General features: G+C 35.8%; 2 protein-coding genes across 2 annotated transcripts; both read right to left on the reverse strand.

The window, feature by feature from the left end:
* Nucleotides 1-321: 321 nt before the first annotated feature.
* Nucleotides 322-1,266, reverse strand: LOC108053214 (proteasome subunit beta type-5). The gene has a single exon (XM_017135812.2). The coding sequence runs from the start codon at nt 1,180-1,182 to the stop codon at nt 322-324; it is 861 nt and encodes a 286-aa protein (XP_016991301.2). The 5' UTR covers nt 1,183-1,266.
* Nucleotides 1,267-5,189: 3,923 nt separating this feature from the next.
* On the reverse strand, nt 5,190-8,695 carry LOC108053213 (putative uncharacterized protein DDB_G0287457). Its single transcript, XM_017135811.2, has 2 exons — nt 8,598-8,695; nt 5,190-8,536 (listed from the first exon to the last, which is right to left on the reverse strand). Exon 2 carries the CDS (start codon nt 8,526-8,528, stop codon nt 5,445-5,447), a length of 3,084 nt encoding a protein of 1,027 aa, XP_016991300.2. The 5' UTR covers nt 8,529-8,536; nt 8,598-8,695; the 3' UTR covers nt 5,190-5,444.
* Nucleotides 8,696-11,704: the final 3,009 nt, after the last annotated feature.

Below are 11,704 nucleotides of genomic sequence, written 5' to 3' on the forward strand. Positions count from 1 at the left end.
CAGCATTAAAAAAGTGGGGAAAAATCTGAGCATTAGGTCACTTAATTTAGCGCAAAATGATTAGAGTCTTCCAATTTTCATGGGCCTCGAAATGGTCGCAGGGTAGGAATTTGTGGGGCGTGTAAAAATTGATTGAAAATGTAAGTAAACAGAATGCGCACTAATTAAAAACGTGTAAGCAAATTAGAGAGGAAATTATTGTAATGTGTTTATTTTGTATTTAATGCAAAAAAATATATTTACACAGTGAAATAATAATAAATATATTTATTTAATCTGCTGAACTAATAAGCAAACAGAGTAATGGTTTAAAGAAATAGTTTAAACCTTGCGTTTAGCGTCCAGAACTACATGGTTATTGGCACTTTTCGAATATTTTTCGTGCAGCTCCTGGCAATCTTTGTTGGCCACATTTCTCCAGGTACTTCGGTCCATGTGATATAGCCTCACCAGACCGCCTGAAAAAATATCCCTCATGGTGGCATGATACACTGCGCGAAAGGCGAGATCGAAGGCTTCCTCGTTGCTGAGATTAAAGCGGTAGTCGGTATCTAGGATTCCCAGGGCATTCGAGGCACCACTTCCCACGGCAAAGACTTTTCCGTGGATGCGCAGTCCATCGGAGTCCACATAAACCAAACTGGGACCTTCGGTGGACCATCCTGCCAGCATCATTCCCATGCAGAGACCCATTCCCTTGTAGTCCGCTGCCACATTGCAAATAAATCTGGCAGCGGATCGGACTGATAATAGCTCCTTATAGCGCAGCTCGTGAAGTCTGCTCTCCCTGGTCAAAACTCGGTCCCAGTAAATGCAGTCCGCTGCCCCACCTGCCATGGTGCTCAGCATATACTTGTTCACCTGCACCACCTTCTGCATACTCTGCGATCCAATAAATTTCCCAGACGTGGCCCTGGAATCCACACACAGGATAATGCCACCTCTGTAAACGAATCCCACCGTGGTGGTTCCGTGATCAAAATCCATCCGTACATTACTCAGGGCTGCCAGTTCATTCAGACGTTCCCGGGGTCTCTCAAATGGTGGGGCCATTATAGCGCAGGGATTATCCATGTTACTCGAGGCCAGTCTGATTTGTTCGATTGTCTGTTCGGAGGTGAGGGAGCCAAATCCCCTCATAAACGATGGCTTATCCATCCCACAAATCTTCTCCAGGGCCATGATGAGCACTACAAAAGATCTATTAATTATTTTAGTTCAAAGTGTAGTGTTTTTTTATATATAAATATAGTGATGTTTTATTTGATTTTGTCTTTAAAGATCGTATTGAATCATTTAATTGTTGACAATTTTATCAAGGCAATAATGTTTAATTTAAACGCAGAAAAAATTATAAAATAAAAAAACGAGCTTTGCGTAACTTACATCAATTAATTACAACTTAAGATACCTTGTATTTTCCCTTATATTTTTATTTGGTTGTCTGCAGGAGTGGTGCTTAGTTATGTAAAAAATTTAAATAATTCCAGTTTTAATGTCTGTAAATAAATAAAAACAAAATTAAATTGTACACTTTTCTGAGAGCCAAATATAGGCACGAATTAAAACCAAAATAAATAAATATTGTTTGGTATATTATGAAGCCTACGATATAAAACGAAAATAAAACTATTTTGTGAGATTTTGAAAAATATGCCAAAATGTACAGTAAAATATTTACACATCCACCTAAACGGAACTCAATAAAATGCAGGCAAAAAGTTTTGTATTTGCAATATTCTTGTGATAAATTCATGTTGCCAGCTTTTATATTTTTTCTTTCGCTTTTGGCAGCATTTACCCATGTACAGATTAAAATATGTTTGCCATGGGTTTTATGAGCTTTTTCGCATTTTATGTGGTGCCCAGGATATGGCCAAGAAACGAGAACCGAAAATTGAATATTAAATAACCTCAAGCAATAAACAGAATTACATGGCGTGCGAATGTTGTGCAGATGAATGTGTGAATTGTTTATGACATTAATATCCGTTTGTTTGTGCAATCATTTAAAAAGGATTACACGATTAGCATTGCACAGCGGCAATTGATAACCGCTTAAGGCGATGCGGAAATTGTCATTTATATTAATTTTCCTCAAATTCTCTAAAGTGATTCAACTTATGTTTTAATCGCTGAAATACAGATTAAATGATAGCAAAGTGCTGAAAGGAAAACATCAGCAAGTGTTAGAAAAATGCACTGAACGAATTCCATGATTTATATTTGAATTTTTGTTAATAAAATTAGATTTAACCTAATTAACTAATTCATATTTTCTTAAAAATTATGTTTATATGCTCATTATTCAAATGTGTAGATTACTAATTTGAATTTTATCATGTAACTTATAAAACATTTTTCTCTGTATGTCTGCGAAAAGAAACACTTAAGGCCTGAGAACCCTTAAATCCTAGAACCATCTATTAGCCAAACTGTTGGGGTAATCAAATTTAATGTTCCACCCAACGCACTATGGGGTTTTTGGCCTGTTTTTGTGGCATTAATTAATAACTCGGTCAGTTTTGGAGATATCGACATGAAACTTTACCAATCGTCATTGTTTGTCCCTAGGCACATATAGTGTGAAAATCGTTTGGATCAGGAAACAATATCCTATAGCTCCCATAGGAACGATCGGTTAAAACTAAAAAAAAATTAATGAAATTTAAGGAGCTGAAATTTGTTGCTCCATGCCTATAAAAGTGGATGATAAAAAGTGCAACAAAAGCAAAAAGAAAAAATTTCCTCAAACTCAAAACTCATCGGCAGCCACGGATACATATCGACTAACAATTCGCCAGTTTGTAGGCAAAATGATTCGAATTTGTCCAAATTGACGGGCAACTGACAGGACAAACATATCAAAATGATCCTCATATTATAAATAATTTGTTCATCAAACATTGTATAGCCTTTTCTTGCTCAAGCCGGCCCTTCTCGCTATTCCAAACAGCAAACATGTCGGCGTTGGAGAAAGTGAGGTTATCTAAGAAAAATTCAAATTGCACCAATAGTGCGGAAAAGTGCACAATAAGACTAACAGATTTTTGCTCAGAATTGACAAGGCTACAAGATACACTTGGACGCATTGAAAACTAATGCAAACTTCTATTTCAAAACTCTTCCCAAAGTTGAAATTTGTTCCTAAAAATTCAGCTTAAGGTGCATTTATAAAATGACAAAATATTAGTATAAACACTCATAATTTAAGCAATTAATACATTTAACATATAGTACAAGCCTGTGAGATCAGTTTCCATTTGTTTTTTTCTTTTCAAATGGTGTTTTACACGAATAAATTAATTTCAAAGAACGCTTTGAAAAAATTGCAAACTTAGCGCTGGTGCTTTTGGATGCAACAGCTGACTTTACAGCTGTTATGCTAACATATGCTGTTAAGTATTAACATTTTGAGTATGAGGCATAACAGTTTGATGTTCTGTTAATGCACTCCCATTTTTATACCCTTGCAGAGGGTATTATAATTTTGGTCAAAAGTGTGCAACGCAGTGAAGGAGACATCTCCGACCCTATAAAGTATATATATTCTTGATCAGGATCACCTCCTGAGTTGATATAGCCATGTCCGTCTGTCCGTCTGTCCGTCTGTCCGTCTGTCTGTTTCTACGCAAACTAGTCTCTCAGTTTTAAAGCTATCGAGTTGAAACTTTGCACACACCCTTCTTTCCTTTGCACGCAGTATATAAGTCGGAACGGCCGGGATCGGCCGACTATATCCTATAGCTGCCATATAACTGATTGATCGGAAATGCCATAACTCTGCTGTTTGTTAAGTTAGGAAGTTGGGACTTTCTATGGGTTTTATATTTGGCCAATCAATCCGACGTACCAAATTTCATAAGGATCGGCCGACTATATCCTATAGCTGCTATATAACTGATTGATCGGAAATGCCATAACTCTGCTGTTTGTTAAGTTAGGAAGTTGGGACTTTCTATGGGTTTTATATTTGGCCAATCAATCCGACGTACCAAATTTCATAAGGATCGGCCGACTATATCCTATAGCTGCTATATAACTGATTGATCGGAAATGCCATAACTTTAGTGTTTGTTAAGTTAGGAAGTTGGGATTTTCTATGGGTTTTATATTTGGCCAATCAATCCGACCTACCAAATTTCGTAAGGATCGGCCGACTATATCCTATAGCTGCCATATAACTGATTGATCGGAAATGCCATAACTTTGGTGTTTGTAAAGTTAGGAAGTTCGGATTTTTTATGAGTATTAAGAATGCATCATATGAATAATTTTGGAGAATATAATTTACAGAGTATTCTGCAAGGGTATATCAACTTCGGCTCCGCCCGAAGTTAGCTTTCCTTTCTTGTTTTTTTTTTAATTAGAGCACTTTTAAAAAATGACTAAATGCCACATAAAGTGGTCAAAAACCCCATAGTGCAACGGTTGGGCTACAAATTTTAGGCAATTGAAATGTGTGCGGCCTGTCAAAGGTTAAAACGTTTTGTTGTATTGCCAAATTTGCTCTTGACCAACGACGAAGGCGTCCCAGTTAGGACCACATTGTCAATCAGGAAATTCCTTAAACACAGCTATGCTCCGACCCCTTTTGCCCCGTTTCTCCACGATTCTCTGGGTTATTTGCCAATGTAGAAATGGCAAACACTTGGTCCGGCCTCCGATTTTCGTTTGTGTTTGGGTTTGGGTTTGCCACCTGGACCAAGCCGACTGCTGTGCCGAAATTTATGCATTGCAGTTGACTTATTAGGGTCTCCACCCCACTTCGACCCCTGTCCCCATCCGATTTTCCTGTTGATTCGCTTTGATTTGGCCGGAATGCCCCTGAGCTGGCCAACTGTGTGTGTCAGAACTTCGCTTTACAATCGGTTTTGGCCCGCTCCGGGGGATGTCCTCTCATTAATGGTGGCTAATCATGTTTAATTAATCATTTGGGAGGCCGTCATTTGTGATTTTAAACGGAAATTCTCCCTTTTCTCAGATAGAATGTGAATAAACAAATAAAGCTCTTTTAATAAAATTCATCTTTTAAGTTACGGAATTCTTAACTAGGATTTTTTCTTTGCAAATACAGATTTAATATTTATTATTTTTTTATTTTTATTTAACTCCTTTATTAAATTCCTGTATACAACTGGTCATGAAGACAAAACAGGTCAAGACATTTACAGGTGTATAATACGCATATTCATATTTGCATATTTTTTTGGAAATATCTTAATCGCTTTTCAATCCACATTTTAAGACGGGCCTATGAAAATAGTAAAATATATAAAGTCGTGATGAGTCGTCTTGCTTTTCAGGAAGTTCAAAATTAGTAATGGAATTATAAAATTGGGCATCATAAGAAAACGGGTTGCATTTACAGGTGAATGATGCTCACATTAGTATCTGCATAGTATTTTGGAATAAGAATCTTGATCTCTTTCCAATCCATATTTTTATTCGGGTTGATCAAAATTATAACATGTATGAAGTTTCGTTGAGTCGTCACCAATTTCGCCCTGCTTTTCAGGATGTTCAAACTTATTATAAACTTTATCTAGAGAAACGTTGACTAAGGTTAAATCGTCTTCACGTTCGCCTTGATTTTGTAGAGAAACATCTTCTAAATATTTTTTAGAGTACTTTAAAATAAATTCGTCAGAAAGTGCTTCAGATTGTATAAGAAATTTCATATCTTTTAAATACTCATCACTGTGTTTATGTTGTTCTTTAGGTGTTTTTGAGCAAAACTCAATGTTTATATCAATGTCATTGGTATTACATTCCTCAGAATATATTTTTGAGGTACTCTCACTTTCTGTATCGTCAAGTTTATGCTCGCTTAGAAGATCTGTCAACTCTTGTAGGGAATTATCCACCAATTGATGAAGCTCAATGTTAGATTCCTCCATTTTTATATTTGGTACATCATAATTAAAATTATCATTAGAATCAGGAAATTCATTGAATAGATCAACTTCACCTTTTGTACCCATTTCGGAATAATCTAAATAATTTTTTTTCTGCTGCTTCACCGGGTTTTCAAGAATCTTTTTATTAGCAAACAGATCTGCTTTAGTTTCCAAATCATTTTCAGTTAAATTAATGGAATCATTTTTAGTCGAAGTAATTTTATTTAATTCTTTTTCATTAAAGTGGGGTTTTTGGCAATTTTCACTCAAATCGTTTTTATCCAGATCATTTCCGGTGGAATCGATTTTTTTAAAACAATCGATTTTCTTGGAATTATTTGTAGAAGAATCATTTCCTTCGATAGATTTAACTGAGTACAAGCTCAGCATTTCCATCAACTTTTGTAAAGAATTATCAAATGCTTGACTGAGATTAATCTTATTTTCTGCATCAACATTAAGATTACTCATAATCGAATCACCGCTGCCATTGTTTGTATTATCTGGACAGCTTGGTATGCATTCCTCCTGACAATAATATTTATTGGATTCATCTTTTTTACGATTTGATTTATATTTTCCTTGCAAGTAATTGTTTGTTTCATCTTCACATTTTGTCTTGCATTCCTCTTGGTAAAAATCATTTTGGTTTTGTTTTATATTTTTCTCTAAAAACTTTTCATCTTGGATAGTCTTTGTGTCCGCAGTATCATGCTGGTCTGGTTTTCTTTCCCAATCATTTTTAGGTGAGTCTATCTCAAAGGAATAGTATTTAGTAGAATCGATATTAATAAAATCCTTTGCTGTCGAATCATTTTTAATATATCTTTTTTCAGTCGTTTTAATGTTAATGAAATTGTTTTCAGGCGAATCGATGCAACTTAAATCTTTTTCAACCGACTCATTTTGTATAGATTCTTGTTTAGTCAAATCGATTTCAAACAAATCATCATCACTCAAAGTATTTTCGGCGGAAACGACCTTATCAAATTTACTTTCAGAAGAGTTATTTATATTTGAACCATTTTCTTCCGAATTTAATTTTATTACATTTTCATCCGTATTGATTTTAATGGAATAACTTTCACCCGAATTAATGCAACTTAAATCTTTTTCAATCGACGTTATTTTTATCGATTTTTGTTTAGTTAAAACGCTATTATTCAAATCATCATCAGTCAAATCATTTTTAGGGAAATCAACTTTATACAAATTATTTCCAGTATAAGTTTTTTTATCCGAATTATTTTCTTCCGAATTTGCTTTTAACATATTTTTACCCAAATCTATTTTAATGGAATCATTTTCAGTAGAACCGATTTCATTTGGATCATTTTCAGTCGAATCGATTTTTGTCGCATACTGAGTTGTTTTTTTTTTCTTAAGATTTTTAAACGACTCGAATTTTATTGAATCGTTTTTAGAAGAATCGCTCTTTTTTAATTTAGTTTCGATGGAATCAACTTGAATTATGTTATTTTCAGACTTTTCGATTTTAGTGGTATCGCTTCTGGTGGAATTTATTTTGTTTAAATCATTTTCAGTCGACTCTACAGTCGAATGGATTTTGGTAAAATATTTTTTAATCAAAGTATTTTCAGAACCGAGTTTATTCGTGTTATTCGTAGTTAAGCTTTTTTGAGCCAAATCGATATGCTTAGAATTATTTTTTTTCGAATGAGTTATTGTTTTATTAATTTTAGTGGAATCGATTTGAATCGAATTATTTTCACCTGAATCATTTTTATTTGAATTATTATTGTTGGAAAGAACTTTAATCGGGGTTTTAGGTGCATAAGCTGCCTTCGCTGGTGTGTTCCCTCCCAATCGCAAAAGAAGCTGATTTATTTCTTTTCTAACACCATTGACGATGGAATCCGTTAAATTTTCAGACCGGAGAGCCGAAAGTTTATTCGACAAAAGCAAAATATCATCAGTCATTTGGCTTAGTACAGCATTATCCTTTTCAACTTCGGACATAAACTCCCTGAATTCTTTGTCCCAATCCTGCTGGCCTACAGAAATCGCATGGGGTTCCTTGTCTAAATTAGCTTCAATTTCTTTTAGTTTTTCAAAAACTATGCTGTTTTGAGCTAGCAAGTTTTCCCTTTCCGTTAAACACGATTCTATTGAGGTGATTCTCTCCCTTTGAGCATTTATAAACTGCTGATCATTTTCTACTTTCCCCAATGATATCTTAAGATCAAGGATTTTCTTCTGAATCCAGGTAGAGGCTTGGGGCAAGGTGAAGCTCGTGAAACCCTTTCTGGTGTCTTCTTTAATACAAACCGATTCGATGGGTTTATGCGTAAGTCTCACATACTGAACATGTTCGCCTTTAATAACATTCGCCTCGACTTTGTTTTCTTCCAGCAGTTCGCAAACGACTTTATAGGCCCTTTCCCATATAATGATCTCAAAGTTCACCTTCATCCGCATGTCCTTAAAAATGTGATCCCAGTTGTCATAATCGGCTTTCATTATTTCTATATCACTGCGAAGCAACTTGCACTCATTCCCATCGCAGATGTCCAGTTTTATTTGCTCTTCGATTTTATCTGGGTCGTTAATGCAAACTATTGGAGCTACTGGGGTTATCTCGCTTATTGGTTTCGATAGTAAGTCCATCTTGGATTCTGGCAATAAAATTTATTTATTTTTTATTTGGTTACTTAACTTAATGTGGTTTATGCTTACCAAACAAAACGAATCAATATTTTTTGATCTTCAGCCTTAAAATATTTTCTATTTCGTTTTATCTTTCCAAATTTGTCATCTGATAAATGTTGATTGAGTACTGCAGTAACTTGTCATACATAAAACACAAATGCTTCTCGGTTTAAATATAACAATATTTAACAAGATTTATAAAATAATATTTGTAAAAGAAATTTTCATCAAAGAGCAAATTCTTTAAAGTGGCGTGCTAGAATCCTTTTGATTAACTCCTGGATATTAAATTCTCTCTATATTTCAGACGTAGCTCACCTTAAAGGACGAGTGTTGCTCCTCAGGAAAGCCCCAAAGTATGCAGCAACAATTCATCGCCGGGACAAGGCTTTTAATCAAGCCAAGGACCTAGCCACGCGCACAGGCGAATACATATATGAAGAGCATGGTTACATATTCCTATACTTATGCTCTCCACGGAGACAGGGACAACATAATCACATGCATAGCTGCAATTTCCCTTGCATATTTACAGGCGCCGTCTCCTTGGACCACCCGATGATACATAACTGCGATTCGCAGGCTGTAAATTTTGACTTTCAATGCGAGCTGGGAATTTGACATTTACTAATTGCCGGATTATGCAGCCAAAGCTGAAGACAGAAGGCCCCTTGAAATGCATTTCCCAATTGAAAACTCCCCAGTTAAGCAAACTCAGTTGCAAATATTTCGCAAATGAAACGGGTTAAGCTGCTCTTAACTCTACAGCCATTGGTAGCAAAGCCTGGCAACTCGACTAAGTTCTATTTCCGCTCGAGCTGAGGAAGATTCCTGCAGCTGTCATCGGCATATCGACGGCATTAATTAATCAACGTTATGCATGTCAATCGAGAAGTGTATCAGCCATCTCTTTCCGTTTTGGCCCTGCCATCCATCTGCTGCTTGTTGGTATTTGCTTTTTTCCAAGCAGAATATCACTTTCGCAAATTGAAGTTGCTTTTCCTGTCTCTCGATTTCTGTTGTTGCATGTGTGGCATGCTTCATGGCAAGTCATGCATATTCATTGTTTACAGGTACACAAGCACCCAGAAACATAAACAATCTCTTGGCAATTTTACCTGATTTCTTTTCAAAAACTTCCACCCACTCTCCTTCAATTAGATTCGGCTTATTTGTCGTTGCATTGGTTACTTTTTGGAGGCGTGGTAAGTCAAAACATTTGAGATGCAATGACCACCATGGGTTTACCCAATTTCTATTGTTTGCCATTTAAGCTATTCGAGCAATTAACCAAATCGTATTGCAGAAAAGCCGAAAGATGGGAAAAATTTAGTAAGGAAGCTTGCAATTGTTACAAGGAGACCTGTTTTATGGACTGTTGGATAGTAATAGAATTTCACACCGCCTGGTTGATATCCTAAGGATGTGAAAAATTAAGGAAGCTACACAAACATTCTACTTCAGATTGAACAATATTTTAGCATCAGAGCTTCGGACATAAAATATATATACTCACTTTTTAAAATGTCTGGAGCTCGTCCTTTAAAATCTCTTTTATTTCCTTATGTCTCATCCTAGTATTTCTAATACATAATTTACCATTCAAAATACTTATCGTCTACCGTTTAATGTACTGCAGATATGCCAAGGATTATACACTTTTATTGCCAATCAGCAGATACGAAGAAATTTGCATAGCTACTCCACATACAAGACCTGTAACTGCTCTTCTGTTTTCAATTTATATTTATTTATTAGCCTGGACATTCATAAATTCGATGTCGTTCAGGCCATAACAATCATAATCTTCGATATAATTTCCACTTTATGGTTGCCTAGCTGTGGGGCGATAAAAATTTACACATTGATATGTTTTTATGGTTGCTAAAAATAAAACAAGGAAAGTAAACAAATAAACAATGTACAGGGGCATCAAAGAGCAATTTCAATGCAAAATGCCTAAGACACACAAACACATGCTAACAATATTTCCCATTTTCCATGTTCAAATGCAAACGCCTTGAATGTGTTGACAATTTATAGACAAAAGGTTGGTCGGAAAAGCTGGCAAGAATAACATGTAATTTGACAAAATCCATAAACCATAAATTCTTGCTCAAGCCAGCACTAAAATTACCACATCCCCTGAAGGAAGTTCCTCGATTGTCTTTGCCACTGGATTTGTTTCGCAGCCCCCAAGAAAACTGTCTCGTAATCGCAGGCAATAAAAAGAAGAACAGAAACGCATAAAATATTATCGAAAGCAGTGCGAGTAGTTGGCAACCCTGGTAGCCGCATAAAAATCCCCCAAAAACCATAAATCGCCATCAGCCAGTAGCCATCACGACTATTAGGTTAAATCAAGCCAAAGTCATGAGCCCAAATCAGCATTGAATAAATTTAGTGGCCACTTTTGGGTATTTATCATGTAATGCTCGGATCCATTTTTTTAAATGCCCAATCAGAGGGTTTTTGCTTTGATTCCTTAATGGGAGGCAAAAGGAACAAATGAGCTACAGATCATAAATTGTGATGGAAGTAATGTCTGCTAGTAATCAGTCATTGTTTTCTTAACCATAGTCACAACAATTTTTGATAATTAAACAAAAATTGGATGGAAATAGTTTTTCGAACAAAAATCTTGTTATTCCTTTTATTTTTTTTTGCCCCAAGTGAAATAGAAGTGAAAATAGAGAGAAAGTATAGGGGCAAATGAAACTGAAAGAAGGCATTGCAGAACAATTTAATTATACAGTTAATTTGCTTAAATGGCTGAAGGATGCCACAGTAATTCGACTGTTGACAGTAGTAACAGTTTGAGCCTTTCCAGAAAAAAAACTAAAGAAAGACTACTTTCAGCTAGCAAAAAGCGTTTTCCCGTTTTTTGCCCATGAAACTTTTCTCTGAATCCAAACAAAAGAGAGAGGAAAAAGTGAAGCGGGTGGTGAAACGAAGTAGATGGCAAACATTTCGGTGCATGCTGCATCAAACACATGCAGACAGCTTAAGCGCTTGATGCTTGGCTTTTCCTGTGATCCCCTCATACTCATCCTGTGAATAACCCGGACCATCCAGCCTGGATCGGTTATTAAATTTGCGTGGAGTACCCCTCTGTCCTTTGTTCGCTGAGCCTT

This window comes from Drosophila rhopaloa, unplaced genomic scaffold, assembly GCF_018152115.1.
Source record: "Drosophila rhopaloa isolate 14029-0021.01 unplaced genomic scaffold, ASM1815211v1 contig_2, whole genome shotgun sequence".
Taxonomy (NCBI): Eukaryota; Metazoa; Arthropoda; class Insecta; order Diptera; family Drosophilidae; genus Drosophila; species Drosophila rhopaloa.

Bases quoted from the DNA above. Each gene is read 5' to 3' on its own strand.
- LOC108053214 (XM_017135812.2), bottom strand. From the start codon at position 1,182: ATGGCCCTGGAGAAGATTTGTGGGATGGATAAGCCATCGTTTATGAGG.
- LOC108053213 (XM_017135811.2), bottom strand. From the start codon at position 8,528: ATGGACTTACTATCGAAACCAATAAGCGAGATAACCCCAGTAGCTCCA.